The 15,736-nt window shown below is 47.6% G+C and overlaps 1 protein-coding gene across 1 annotated transcript; it reads left to right on the top strand.

Moving 5' to 3' along the window:
• The first annotated feature begins 14,112 nt into the window (after positions 1-14,112).
• On the top strand, positions 14,113-15,372 carry LOC307211429 (transmembrane and death domain protein 1-like). Its single transcript, XM_079968024.1, has one exon. The coding sequence runs from the start codon at positions 14,250-14,252 to the stop codon at positions 15,102-15,104; it is 855 nt and encodes a 284-aa protein (XP_079824150.1). The 5' UTR covers positions 14,113-14,249; the 3' UTR covers positions 15,105-15,372.
• The last annotated feature ends 364 nt before the right edge of the window (positions 15,373-15,736 follow it).

Below are 15,736 nucleotides of genomic sequence, written 5' to 3'. Positions count from 1 at the left end.
ATTCTGAAGGAAATCAGCCCGGGTGCTCACTGGAAGGACAGATCCTAAAGCTGAGGCTCCAATACTTTGGTCACCTCATGAGAAGAGTAGACTCCCTGGAAAAGACCCTGATGTTGTGAAAGATGGAGGGCCCAAGGAGAAGGGGACGACAGAGGACGAGATGGTTGGACAGTGTTCTCAAAGCTACAAACATGAGTCTTACCAAACTGCGGGAGGCAGTGGAAGACAGGAGTGAGGAGTGCCTGGTGTGCTCTGGTCCATGGGGTCACGAAGAGTCGGACACAACTAAACGACTAAACAACAACAAAATTATTATTATTATTATTATTATTATTATTATTATTTGCATTTAGGATATGTATTGACACAATAAAAGACAAAACAAAAAAAACTCTGAAAGTAATAGGAAAAGGAAAATTACATATTACATATTCTATTACACCCCAAAAGGAAGGAAGGAAGGAAGGAAGGAAGGAAGGAAGGAAGGAAGGAAGTCATTGGCGGACTTCCCTTCCACTCCTTCCATGGTTCCTTTTATCTTCCACTTCCTGTCACGTCTTCTCAGTTTCCCCAGTCTTTCTCTGCTCCTTCTGTTAACTCAAGTTCTAGCTTACGAAGCTGAAAATAGTACCACTTCAGTCAGCCAAAAGCACTCAAGGAGGATCTGGGGCAGAGTCAGGGAGGGCCTGGAGCCTGGGGATGGGTATATGGCTTCAGAAGGGAGCAGGCTACATTTCCCAGAGTTCCCTGGGACGAGAGCTTGACTGTAAAAGTGCCCTGAGATGTGTAACCCTATGAGGGGAATGGTGGGGTACCAACAACTCCCACAGCGCCAGATTTAGGCCAGTTCCCCCACATAGAGCATCAAGCCTAGGGGGTGCCTCCCATTACAGTGGTGCCTCGCAAGACGAAAAGAATCCGTTCCGCGAGTCTCTTCGTCTTGCAGTTTTTTTGTCTTGTGAAGCAAGCCCATTAGCGGCTTAGCGGATCAGCTGATAAGCGGCTTAGCAGCTTAGCGGATCAGCTGATAAGCGGCTTAGCGGATCAGCTGTTAAGCGGCTTAGCGGATCAGCTGTTAAGTGGCTTAGCGGCTTAGAAAAAGGGGGGGAGGAAAAAAAACCCGCAGGAACTCGCAAGACATTTTCGTCTTGCGAAGCAAGCCCATAGGAAATTCGTTTTGCGAAGCACCTCCAAAACGGAAACCCTTTCGTCTAGCGGGTTTTCCGTCTTGCGAGGCATTCGTCTTGCGGGGCACCACTGTATTCCTCTACATCCAACCTGTCCATGAAACCTTCCACCTGACCATCCGTAAGGGACATCAACCACCCCTGTTTTGAATTGGATAGTTCCAACGCAATCTTATGCATGCCTATCCCCACAGAGGTCAATGGGACTTAATCCCAGTTAAGTGTATAAAGGATCATAGAGGCTGAGCAGATATTTATAGGATTGTGATGTTCGTCCATTTAAATAGGGGCTGAGAATCACCTCCAGATGTTGCTAAACTCCAACTCCCATCAGCCCCCTGGCCAACAGCTTCGCCATCTCTCTCTCTCTCTTTCTCTCTCTCTCTCTCTCTCTCTCACACACACACAAAACAACAATACTTGTTGTTGTTCTTTCTGAGCTGAACTGTCCCACTAGTTCAGAAATCGCTTTCAACATATTCCAAAGTTTATTACCTATATTTAAAGAGTTGCAAAAACTGAACCATTTTAGTGATCCAGTTTAGAACCTAGAGTTAAAGGGAACCCTGACCACTAGGTCAGGGACTTGGAAGCTCTCCGATGTTTACTTCTTTGTCGCAGCTCTCACAGGTAACTCTTTGATAAAGCACATCAAAATGCTGAGATAGGCTGTCGAGGATGGTAAATGACATATCTTCTCACTGCTGTGTTTTACTGACTGACAGGTGGCTATGAGATGCATTGCAGCATCGAGATAGCTCACATCTGTACTGAAGGTTATGGCGAAATGTATCTCGGGGTGAAATTGTCAGGCACCATTTATAAAGGGAGCGGGGCGCTGGTCGAGGGAGCTAAGCCAGCATGACGCTACCTTGTGGGATGGGACAAAAGGGATTATTGTTCCTGCCTCCCCAAATCCTCCAGCAAGGCAGATTCTCTGCTCCCTGGTCCCATTGTCGCTGGAAGGTGGTCATCCGAGTGTGACAGATATTTGGGCTCCATTGTGGGACTTTCCCCCTCCTGACAGGCAGAGTTTCCTGCCTCTGTCATGGGGAAATTTTCGCCATCAGCCGCTCAGCTCTGTAGGGCTTTTATGGGGGAAGAGACCATCCCTCAGCCACTTGGGTCTTCGTGCATAGCCTAAAGCCATAATTGAGAATCACTGTGGGAATGTTCAGATGGCGCTGTGGGTTAAACCACAGAGCCTAGGACTTGCCAATCAGAAGGTTGGCGGTTCGAATCCCCGCGACGGGGTGAGCTCCCGTTGCTTGGTCCCTGCTCCTGCCAACCTAGCAGTTCGAAAGCATGTCAAAGTGCAAGTAGATAAATAGGTACCGCTCCGGCAGGAAGGTAAACACTGTTTCCGTGCGCTGCTCTGGTTCACCAGATGCGACTTAGTCATGCTGGCCACATGACCCAGAAGCTGTACGCCGGCTCCCTCGGCCAATAAAGCAAGATGAGCGCCGCAACCCCAGAGTCAGTCATGACTGGACCTAATGGTCAGGGGTCCCTTTACCTTTACTAACTTGCACTAGCAAGTTCCTTTATGCAGCAGAGTTACATTCCCCCCTTTTTATATGCACAGCAGATAGCTGGTTGCAGGCTCGTGTGAGCCTCTCACAACAGTGGAACCTCGACTTACGTACGTATGATTCCATTTATGACCTTCAATAGGGGCTTCGACTTATGAACTTTCCTCTAGATATGAACAGAGGCCTTGCCAGCAGCCCGGAGCTCGCCCGGCCGGCTGTGGAGTAGCTCTGAGGCCTCCGCCACCAGGGAGAGGGCCCCCATCCCACCCCCGAAGCTGTGGAAGAGGTGCCACCTGCAAGAGGCACAGCAGGGCGCACTGCAGCCCCAAACCCCACCGAGGAACTAACCTGAGGAAGTCCAGAGAAGAACCTGGCCTGGCAAGAAAAAAAAGTGACCCTGGCTGAAGTGAATCTGCTCTTTACTGACCCTTGACCCACCCCCAGCTTGTAGCCAGGTAAGCCCACCCACCCTCAGTGCACGTAAGGGGGGGGGATATCATTTTTCTTCTACAATATTGTCTTCTTTATTTTATAGTACAGTACATTGATTATTGCCTTCATTTTATAGATCTATGGGCTCATTAGACAGTAAAATCCATGTTAAATTGCTGTTTTAGGTGGTGTTTTTCATCATCTAGAACGGATCAATTCACTTTTCCATTACTTTCTATGGAAGAGTGTGCCTCTACTTTTCACGTTTCTAGTTATTACCAGACCTCCAGAACGGATTATGGTTGTAAGTAGAGTTTCCACTGTAGTATACAATCCAGTCTGACTCATATTGAATTGTACGTTCCTGGTAAGTTCCCTTGAATCCCTCTTAAAAGAATAAAGAGATGTGACAATCTTTTCCAAAGTCAGTAAAAGAAGTTTACTTACATCAGTTCACAGTTGGATCCCTGAAGGCAGACTTAGTTACAAATATGTACATGTGGCTCTCCCCCATATGGGGAAATAATCTAAGTGCTTCTGCCAGCTGAGAGCTAGCAGAGCAGTCCTAGCTAGAAGCTGGTCAAACACAGAAGGAAGTCAAAAAGAGGGAGGTGTGCTGCGTGACTCGTCCTTTTGTTACCTGGACAGGTTAGGTCACGCCCACCTTCTATCACATGCAAAAGGAAGGATGCTCCAGCCAGGAGGAACAGGAAATTTAGACTGGCTGGACCAAACATTCCCTCGCATGTCTTCTCTAGCAATTACAAGGAATGTTGTACTTGGCTGCTTCTCATGGATCACATCCCACAATCACTTCGTGCCAGAAATTCAAAGAGGTTTTCGGGAGACAGGAAAAGAAAAGTCAGATCTGCAGGTTTAGACAAAAGCAGTGATTTGGGGTCTGCCAAGAGAACGGCTACCATATTCTACGGACACTCCGAAACTCTCCCTTTTTTTCGGTCACATCCCAGCAAAGTCAGGCTGCTCCCTGCTTTGCTTAATCACCCATGGAGGGTGATGGGAACAATGATGGGTTGTGGAATCCCATCTTTCTTTCCCCTAAAGATTTCTTCTTCTTTTTTTGTCAGGTCTGCAAAATTGCCCCACTCATCTAAGCTTCCAGGTAACCATCACTGTCTGTTCTTTTTTGCATGTAATTTCCCTCTGACCCAACTCGTCCACATCTGCGCATCCCAGTTTCCCAAAACAGACATACACAGATATATGCTTAACAGTTTAAGATTAGGTAGGGATGGGGGGAAATTTGATTCAGTGCCCAGGAAGGAAGGGAAGAAATGTGCATACATATATATGTGTGTGTGTATGACTATATACTGCCAACAAAGGTCCGTATAGTTAAAGCTATGGTTTTCCCAGTAGTGATGTATGGAAGTGAGAGCTGGACCATGAGGAAGGCTGAGCGCCGAAGAATTGATGCTTTTGAATTATGGTGCTGGAGGAGACTCTTGAGAGTCCCATGGACTGCAAGAAGATCAAACCTCTCCATTCTGAAGGAAATCAGCCCTGAGTGCTCACTGGAAGGACAGATTGTGAAGCTGAGGCTCCAATACTTTGGCCACCTCATGAGAAGAGAAGACTCCTTGGAAAAGACCTTGATGCTGGGAAAGATGGAGGGCACAAGGAGAAGGGGACGACAGAGGACGAGATGGTTGGATGGTGTTCTCGAAGCTACCAGCATGAGTTTCACCAAACTGCGGGAGGCAGTGGAAGACAGGAGTGCCTGGCGTGCTCTGGTCCATGGGGTCACGAAGAGTCGGACACGACTAAATGACTAAACAGCAACAACAAATGACTATATACAGCAGTGATGGGAAACTGGTGATCTTGCAGATGTTGCCAGTCTACAACTCCCATCATCTCTGGTCATTGGCTATGTTGACTGTGTGGAGTTCAACAACATCTAGAGAGCAACACATTCCCCACTCCAGTATACAGGTAATACAAATAGTAGGGAGCACACACACTGTATTTTTTATGTGCAGGTTCAAATTTGTATGCACACCCATGCTTTCATAGAAGAATCTTCGAACTGGGAGGGACCACAAGGGTCATCTATGCAACGCAGAAATCTTTCGCCCAGTGTGGGGCTCAAACCCACAACCCTGAGATTAAGAGTTTTGTGCTGTGCGCTCAGTTTTCATTAAAGCTTTTTTAAAAAAAATTCATACAAGCAGCAGGCTCGAGGTCCTGGACCAGTTCGGGCTCTGAATTCAGCTCCTCAGCTGGAGACTCTACAGCCTCAGGTTCCAAGTCTTGAGTGCTGCTGGACTCTGAGGTCACAACTGGAGGGGGCACCGGTTTGGCTCTGCCAGGGCACCTGCCCTGCCTTGACCTCACCATTCCACCTCTCCCCTGCGCTGTACCAAGTGCATGCCACGGCCAGGGAGCCGGGTCTGTGGCAGTGAGCCACTCCTGGCACTTGTCCAGAGCTGCTACGGCTACAGCTGCCAAATGGAACCTCCACCTTCAAAGGCAGTGTATCTGCAAAGACAGGGACGCGGGTGGCGCTGTGGGTTAAACCACAGAGCCTGGGACTTGCCGATCAGAAGGTCGGCGGTTCGAATCCCCGCGACGGAGTGAGCTCCTGTTGCTCGGTCCCTGCTCCTGCCAACCTAGCAGTTCGAAAGCACATCAAAGTGCAAGTAGATAAATAGGTACCGCTCTGGCTGGAAAGTAAACAGCATTTCCATGCACTGCTCTGGTTCGCCAGAAGCGGCTTAGTCATGCTGGCCACATGACCTGGAAGCTGTACACCGGCTCCCTCAGCCAATAAAGCGAGATGAGTGCCGCAACCCCAGAGTCGGCCACGACTGGACCTAGTGGTCAGGGGCCCCTTTACCTTTTTATCTGCAAAGACCAGTTGCTGGGGAAGCAAACCATGGAGGACGTCCGTTGCCATCGCTCCCAGCTTGTAGGCTTCCCTGAAGCGTCGGGTGGGCTGGCTACCACTGGAAATAGGACGCCGGAGGGAGCGGACTCCCATGCCAGATTTGGCGGGGTTGTCCTGAGGTTGTTGCCTCTTATGTCTGTGCATGCATGTGTGCGAGGATATAAAACACTTCCAGATTTGATTAGCCCTGTGATCCACCGAGCCTTGCCTTTTGTCTCCAACAAGCGCCAGCCCCATAACCTTTAATCTCCCTCTGCCCTTGGACTGCCCCGCGCTGTCCTGTCCCTTGGGCCCGTGGCCTTTCCCTCTTCACCATGATCTCTGACCAGGAAATGCCCCTCCAGCAACAGTGTCGTCCTTCTTCCCCAGAGGCCGCTCCATCAGAGGCCACAAATCAGGCGCAGCAACACCTGTAAGCGTGTGGCTCCATCCAGGAAGACCTGACAGAGCATCCCACACAACTTCCCCAAGGAAAATGGGGGGATATTGATGGGGGGCAAGGCCTTGATCTCGCCCTCCTGGCAGCCCAACCGAGGGTGCTCTCGGGTGGACAATGTAGGCTCAGAGATTGGCGTAGCAATCTTTCAGAAGCGCCCCCAACCCACCCCCTTCATCCCTCAAAAATTTATGTCTGCTACATTGTCCGCTACAAAGAGGCTACTGTATGGGCTGGAGAGCTCATTAAAAAGGCAATGCGATGCGGCCACTGGGCTCCCTCCCCCTCGTAAATCTGTTAGTCACACTAAATGCCTGCAGCCCCTGGGTCGCTCGCGGCGTCACACCCCTTCCCTCCTCTCGAAGCAACTCTGGGCTGTGGGGCTTTGATTCATCGTAACAGAGGGAGGCCAGAGTCGGCCACTTTTGTTTGCTTATTCATGAGGCTCAGAGATCCCACCAGAGCATTTATGCGTGTGCATGTGTGTTTGGGGATGAGAGAGAGAGAGAGAGAGAGAGAGAGAGAGAGAGAGGCGCCCCTTCCAGCCTTCGCTCTCCTGGCTTTGAGGGGCATGAGGGGTGATTCAGAGAGAGAGGCTCAGCCCTGAAGTTGGGATTTATTTGGTACCTACAAACAGACACACCAAACAGCGGCTGATGGGGAAAAGGGAAGTCTTCCATAGCTTGTGGGATAGCTCAGTTGGTAGAGCAAGAGATTCATGGGTTCAAGCTCCATGTTGGGCCAAAGATTGCTGCATTGGAGGAGGTTGGATGAGACAACCCTCGTGGTCCATTCCATCTCTATGATTCTATGATTTTTAGCCCAGATAGGTTTTTTGCAGCATCCACATCATCAAAATGCCAACCCGTATTTGCCCCCTTCCAGATTTACCCTTTCTGAGGGATATCCAATGAGTTTGTTAAAAAAATGTTGCCAATGACCTGCTTGCAATGGATCAATATTTGCAAAATTAAACCCTCTGTCTGGAAACACCCTGTGGGGGCACACAATAGAGATTCATAATGTTACAATACCATTTGGGCGTGGCTTGATGCATCCTATTGAACAAACATTTTAATAGAACACCTATAATAAACTATATGCTGCCATGCTGTTCCTAAATATTTAGAAGTTTCTACATATTTCTAATAAATAAACAAGTGTTATATTCACTCCCTTACACAGACTCAGGCCACTGGTGCATTTAGTTCAGTGTTGCCTACCAGTATTTCCTAAACTTGGGTCTCCAGTTGTTTTGGGACTACAACTTCCACCATCCCTAGCTAGCAGGACCAGTGGTCAGGAGTGATGGGAACTGTAGTCTAAGAACAGCTGGATGCCCAAGTTTGGGAAACACCATGGGTAGCTAACCTGGTGTGATCAAGAGGTCTTCAACTACAATTCCCAATGGTCCTAGCCAGCAAGGCCAATGGCCAGGGATGATGGGAGTTGTAGTTCAACAACATCTCAAATGCACTAGGTTGGCTACACCTGTCTACAGTGACTGGCAGTGGCTGCCTGGGATTTCATGCAGCAGTGTCTTGTCAGGGTTTGAACAGGTCTAGCTTCCATTTTAATTTTCCATTGTAGAAAATAAAAATGATGTCTAGGACCAATTCCCTGGCACTGTTGGGAGTTCTGATGCCAGAGTGTCCCTTGCGCCCTTGGCAATGGTAATGGCACCCTCCTTAAAAATAAATAAATCATTTTATCATAATAGCCACATTAGAAATTACTCCATTTTACATTCTTCCGGTTCGACACATCCTTCTGTAATCCATTTGTACTTAAGAGATGCTCCCCCTGGATAAATTTATGGAACTCTCTCATTCTCTGATCAATGAGTTTTCTGCGCCACTCAGCCAGTCTCAGTCCAAAAGTATTGTTAGACCCATCTGCACCTAGGCAGAAAAACTCTACAATGCTACGATTCAGTGAGCAGATGGAGACCACATAATTTTCCTCTTACTGCAGAAGCAGCTTTGTCAGCAGGGAGCGTGTCTGAACCAAACTTCTCAGTTGTGTTAGGTCCTAAGTGTTTGTAAAATTGCAGTGCTTAAGTACCTTTACAAGGGAAGAGGATGGGGAGAAAACCGGAGCCCCTGTGACCTCATTGGCAATGGCCCCTTGACCTCCTAGAAATCCCTCTGGCTCCAGAGGGCACTAGCCCCCACTGATTTGGGGCCTTGAAAGCTGGAAGTGGACTTTCCAGGACCCTGAGAAGGCCTGGTTTGGACTGAAAATAACGGACGTCCTCCTCTTTTCTTTGGCAATTATGCTGAAAATTTCTGGATCAAAATCCAAGTGTGAAACCACTTCTGATTGCTTGTGGTCTACTATGGCTTGTCAACAGAGATATGGAATGTTTGATTACTGATTTACTTGTGATGTCCTCAAGAAAACATACATCCATTTGTCTGGAATAGTAACCAGCCTGAAGAAGATTCCTTCAAAACCGTGCCCTGCTTCTACCAAATGTCTTTTCGGAATTTCATGACTCACCATCAGCTGTTTCAGGGTTTTATTTCTGAAGTCATCTGGGACATGATTCTACTAGGTCTTCAATTTGGAAGCGCATTCCCAACCAATAAACAGCTTCTCCAGCACATAAGGTCTAATTCATTTCCACATTAGTTTGTGCCCAACTTGTTTGTGTAGCTGCATTTGTGCATATTCACCCCAAATTGGGTGTCATGCTGTGACAAGCTTCCCTCCTTCCTGGTCTTCAAGGACCAGAAATAGGATGGAGAGGGAGTGGCAAAGATAGGCACATCAATGGAGTCTCAGATTTCTTGGGAAGGACCCAGGGGACCTCATTGGGTCAAGAGCTACTGAGAAGAGTTGCTGTGCTCATTAGGCATGACTCCCCTGAGCAGGCCTTGTTTCTGCTCATATAGAGTTAACTTCACATACACGGTGTGATTTATTGCTGGCTGGTCCCCTAACACAAGGGTGCTTTTGTCAAGGTACTTCCAGATGAGTATTTGATGCGGAATCATTTATTTTGCAACTCCAACACAATGTTGTTGGCATCAAAAGGCCAGCCCTCTCCCAACCCCTGCTGTTATGTACTGAAGTTCTCACCCTGGGCCAGCAGGGGGATACTGTAGATAGTTTTTACTCAGGTCCACATATGCAAATAAGGAATTGAAAGTGACGTTCAGTGATTGGATAGTTACAGAAAGTTGCTACTGTTGCTTTGTAGTTGAGCTCTATATAAGCAGGCTGGCTGAACCCTTCAGTTCAGTTCTGTTCTGACATGTGAATAAACAAGAGCTGTTTGAAGAATCGCTGTGTCATCTGATATGTTCACCCACAACTTAACACTCGCCACCCCCTATTTACTTTGGATTTTCCCTTTCTGGGGGAAATCTGACACCTAAATAAAAAAACCTGCTCCCAACATTTGCGATATCTCAATGACCCATTTCTAATATTGAGCCCCTGTCGGGAAACACCCTAAGTAGCTCCTTTAACTGCTAGAATGCAGTTTCATAGATTTTTATTTACATTTGCATTACGCCACAAAAACATTTAGGACGTCCATACAAGGAGTACACATTCTACAAATTATTCCTTCTAGCGAAGGACCACTAGAGGAAAAAAGCAATAAAATAAGGGATCCAATTTAGTAAATTAAAGGGGAGCTCATAAAAATTAACTCAAAAATCTATATTCTGTTTGGCATGTTCAATAATACTTCTATATCACATTCAACACTTCTTGCCTCGCATTTTCCAATAGATTTGCTATGCTACAATATCTAAGAAAAGGCCGCCAATTGCCAAAAGGTTCTTTTATTGTTTCTTAACCAACCCACAATGTTTTATAATATGTCAATTTGCTTATACATCAGTGCTGCCTGTCACAATTTTCTCGTTGTTCCCAGTGGCTTGTAGCAACCCAAATCATTGCACTAATCACCTTGCATCAATACTATTTATTCCCATCGCTCACCTCTTTAAGTTCATCAAGCATTTGATTGTTTTTATTTCAAAAAAAACCCCACTTCCAAATATGCTTAAAGTGCTTTTATTACATCTCCACCTCTAAGCTTCCTCTTGACTGGGGTGTAGTACCGATGGAATAACATCTGATAAAATGAATTTTCCAGAGCAACACAACTCTCCAGCACAAATCAAGCCCCTCCGCTGTTTACCTGAACCACATTTTAATTTCTTGTTGCATTACACTTACCCCGGTACTCAAATATCTTTTCAGTTCAAGCTCCTAATGCAATATGTAAACTGCATTTGGGTACCAAAAGGCAAAGGGCAGAGGTAATAAATACAGTGGTACCTCGGGTTAAGTACTTAATTCGTTCCGGAGGTCCGTTCTTAACCTGAAACTGTTCTTAACCTGAAACACCACTTTAGCTAATGGGGCCTGCCGCTGCCACCACGCTGCTGGAGCACGATTTCTGTTGTCATCCTGAAGCAAAGTTATTAACCTAAAGTACTATTTCTGGGTTAGCGGAGTCTGTAACCTGAAGCATATGTAACCCAAAGCGTATGTAACCCAAGGTACCACTGTATATGAGTAATCAAAAGGGGGCGGGAATGATACCAAGAAGGACGATTCGCTGCTAATCCCTTCCTAACTTGTTCCAATGGCCACTGAGTAGGTCAAATAATTCTGTTCGGAGGAGGCTTGGTTACTTGTCCACAAGGAAAGACACAGGAGCTATGGTGTTCATACACCAGCTGCAGGAAGGTGGATTTCAGACCCCCTTCCAGCTTGCTGCACTTTGCCCATAACCCAGCCCTGACCTGGTTCTGAGAGGGGTGAGGTTAGAGGAGACACCTCCAGGGATCTAAATCAATCGGCCAACTTCCCTTCCTGGCTAAATTATAGTGCCCTTTTTGTGATGGTGATGACCAAGCACTGAAGGGCAGCTGACCTCAAATCAGACCACCAGATTCGCTGTTTCCACCACACCCTGATCAGAAAGGTGAAAGATCAGGTCTTTAATTCCTACAGAAGGTTGGCTATGATTTAGTGCCCGAGTCCCATGCTCCCATGTCCAAAGAATGGCTTCATCTTGCAAGTGGGGGGGTAGGGTGGAATTTGGTACCTAGAAAGGTCCCAAATACACACACACACACACACACACACACACACACACACACCATCCATGGTCATTCACACAACCCTCTGGTGACTTTTGTTCCTTCTGCGCTAAAGATCCGTCCCTTTCTTAGTGTAGCACGCACAACTTTGCTCTACAGTGCAAAGAAACCCAAGCGTGAAACACCAGCAGTGATTAGAAATGTGATCGTAAATGCACGTTGATGGAAACAACATACAAGAATGCATTACAGAAAGGAAAGTGGCTTTGCGAAAATGTGTACATTAGGGGAAATTGCAGACAAAGAGATGTGTTTTAGAAGTAATTCGCACTACAGTGCTGAAGAACTTTCACAGGGACTTTTTTTAAAAAAAGAAGAAGAAGCAAACTGAGTGTGAACAAGTGAACTTAAGACAGAAAAAAATAGAAACTGAAATTGACGTATTTTGCCTCTCCGTAATAAAAGTGCAATGACAAAGAAACATATGCAATTTAGGGCCACCTAGGACTTGCCGATCAGAAGGTCGACGGTTCGAATCCCCGCGACGGGGTGAGCTCCCATTGCTCGGTCCCTGCTCCTGCCAACCTAGCAGCTCGAAAGCACGCCAAAGTGCAAGTAGATAAATAGGTACCGCTCTGGCGGGAAGGTAAACAGCGTTTCCGTGCCCTGCTCTGGTTTGCCAGAGGCAGCTTAGTCATGCTGGCCACATGACCCGGAAGCTGTACGCCGGCTCCCTCGGCCAATAAAGCGAGATGAGCGCCACAACCCCAGAGTTGGCCACAACTGGACCTAACGGTCAGGCGTCCCTTTACCTTTGCCTTTATATGGGATCTGTGATCAGGACTCCTGTTGTTTAACACTGATGGAGAGAGAGAGAGAGAGAGAGAGAGAGAGAGAGAGAGAGAGAGAGAAGCAGTCAACAAACCAAACAAAATCCAAGAAACAACGATAAAGGGTTAGAAATGTGGATAATGGCAGCGCCAGCCTTAGCATGGCATTTAGCTTGAAGAATGGAATGTGAACAAAGGAGGGAGAAAGTGAAGAGGGAGCAGCCAGATTCCTGGCAGAGGAGTGGCTTCAAGAGACCCTTCCTATGATCATAATAATAATAATAATAATAATAATAATAATAATAATTTATACCCCACCTTCCCCAGCCAAGACCGGGCTCAGGGTGGCTAACAACCAATAATAAAAACAAGTTGATTAAAATACAATTTAAAAAGATTAAAATACAACATTAAAACATTACAATGCAGCCTCTTCATAGGAGAAAGGAAAAAGAAAAAAGAAAGAGGGGGAGGGAATCAAATTGACTCCAAGCCAAAGGCCAGGCGGAACAACTCTTGTCTTACAGGCCCTGTGGAAAGAAATCAGATCCCGCAGGGCCCTGGTCTCATGAGACAGAGCGTTCCACCAGGCCGGAGTCAGTGTTGAGAAGGCCCTGGCTCTGGTTGAAGCTAATCTAACTTCCTTAGGGCCCGGGACCTCTTGGGTGTTGCTATTTATGGACCTTAAGGTCCTCCATGGGACATACCAGGAGATGCGGTCCCGTAGCTACGAGAATGGCCTTATACACATCATATCTTTTCCATCAGCCACACAGTCCTGGGGTGGATCTAGACACAGGAAAACCCCCACTATAAATAAGCCAGAATTTAGATTGTTATAACACAAGAAAAAAAAATCTATATGGAAAATCGTGTTTTAAAAGTTCCTGCTCTCTGGCGCCATCTGGTGTTGCATTCAAATCACTGTTTCTTCACTGATGTAGCGGAGTCCCCTGCTTGTATTAAACTCCCAGATTCCATCTTTTCCATTCCCCATAACAATTTCCTACTGTGTGTGCTTTGCAACAAGGGTAGCCAATGGGACACCCTCCGGGCGATATTGGACTACAACCCCCATCATCCCTGATCATTGGCCTCCTTCGCTGGGGCTGATGGGAGTTGTAGTCCAATAACATCTGAAGGGCACCATGTTGGCTCTCCCTGCTGTTAGAACCCAGCCACCCACTGAACATACCTCGCCACAAAGTTATTCCTGGTGGTCCTGTGATAATTGTGTGCCAGGCATCACAGCTCAGTCAGTATGAGTATCACCCGTGGGTGTTTGACCAAGGTAAACACAGCTCCTGATCATAAACATCCGGGCAGATGTTGTTATGTACTGAATTTCTCACCCTGGGCCACCCTGGATACTGTAGATAGTTTTCACTCAGGTCCACATATGCAAATAAGGGATTGAAAGTGACGTTCAGTGATTGGATAGTTACAGAAAGTTGTTACTGTTGCATTGTAGTGGAGCTCTATATAAGCAGGCTGGCTGAACCCTTCAGTTCAGTTCTGTTCTGGCCTGTGAATAAACAAGAGCTGTTTGAAGAATTGCTGTGTCGTCTGATATGCTCACCCACAACTTAACAGATGTGATCCTTTGGAGTCTATACAATCCTCAGCAGCCCACCTAGCAAAAGCTTCAGTAATCTCTGAGCAGGAGCTGTGAGCTCAGGTTATGAGGTTTCACTGACCTCATAGGGGCCCAGAGAGGCTGCAGGAACAGGGGTGTGCAAGACACAGAGACACTGGGCAACATGATAAGTCCAGCAGCCACACACACCCCATGCTAAATGTAGGAGATCAGAGCTGATCTTGACCCTAAGCTATAACCCCCATCTCCTCTACCATGTTGGCATTAACTGGACTCCCCCTCTTCTTGCTGGCAACACACATGACCTATGTGAAGATGGCAGCTAATGACCTCGAGGCCACAGTGCTAGGATGCGTCTCGGAGCTCCTGAACCCGGAGGAATGCCACGAGCTCTACATCCGGCTTGCCACCCCTCAGAAGGATGCCCAGTGGCCATCAGAAGAGGGGGACCTCTACCCTGCCGGCCAACGGGAAGGCATATCCGACATGGACCAGTGCAAAGAAGGCCTAAAGCAGTGGCTGCAGTTGCAGAGAGGCGCCATCGATTGGGACCGCCTGGCGCGAGCCCTGCGGCAGATCGGGCGCCCCGATGTCTCCAGGGAGCTGAAGAAGAGCCTCAATAAGAACAGGAGCTTGGAGCCCAAGTGGGACGCAGAGGGAAATCGGACGGTGGTGATGGGCGCTCAGCCGTCGGCCCTCCTCGTTGAAAACAAGGCGCCCACCCGCAGAAGCCGTTACGGGCCCATCCACAAACATCACAAGACCTTTGTGAAGGAGGGCAGCTGGGATCTCAAGGCTTTCCTCCTCCAGTTGTTCCCGGATGCTTTGCAGAATCTGACCCTACAGCAGTGCGTCTTACTGGCGGCCCGGCTGCTTGTTGTGAGTTTCCTGGCGGGGATGGTCCTCTGGCTGATTTCCGTGTATTACGTCATTTGCTGGAATCTGGGGCAATGTCTCTTTGCCAGCGGCCTTCGCTACGGTGCGACCCCGGCTCGGCAGAACATGAACTTGACGGTGATTTGGAACAACCAAGCCGTTGAAGACTCTATAGATGACGAGGAGGACCCAGACAGTTCCTTAGAAGAAGATGCTACAGAGGATGAACAGTGACCCCAGCAGCTCCCGGTGAATTCTGCAGGGAAGTTGATCTCATTAAATAAATTCACTTGCGGATCTTTTGTTTTGAGCCCGTTACCTAGCTCAGGCTTGACTCAGTTGAACACCTCGCCCACTCAGGCCGCACGGTACAATCTCCTGTTGTGCGGTGACAGTAGGTGAAGGAATGTCATGGAGCAAAAAGTGGGAGGACGTATGCCCTGGGCCCATTGAGAATGATCTAACGGAATGAAGGTTATTAAAATGTTTAATTACGCTGCTATGTTTTCTTTTCAGTCTGTGGAATAGAGAAACGTGCTCATTTAAGATGGTAGATGGCAAGCTTCTGAGAAATTTAGGGCTAGATAGAGTGGTACTGAAGCCCAGCTGCTGCCAACCTAGCAGTTCGAAAGCACACCAGTGCAAGTAGACAAATAGGTACCACTGTGGCGGGAAGGTAAACAGCGTTTCTGTGCACTCTGGTTTCCGTCACGGTGTCCCGTTGCGCCAGAAGCATTTTAGTCATGCAGGCCACATGACCCAGAAAGCTGTCTGTGGACAAACGCCAGCTCCCTTGGCCTGAAAGCGAGATGAGCGCCACAACCCTATAGTAGCCTTTGACTGGACTTAACCGTCTAGGGGTCCTT

Source organism: Podarcis cretensis (assembly GCF_951804945.1).
Source record: "Podarcis cretensis genome assembly, chromosome: 2".
Lineage (NCBI taxonomy): Eukaryota > Metazoa > Chordata > Lepidosauria > Squamata > Lacertidae > Podarcis > Podarcis cretensis.
The sequence above is the reverse complement of the archived record's forward strand: the minus strand, read 5'-3'. Positions and strand labels throughout refer to the sequence as shown.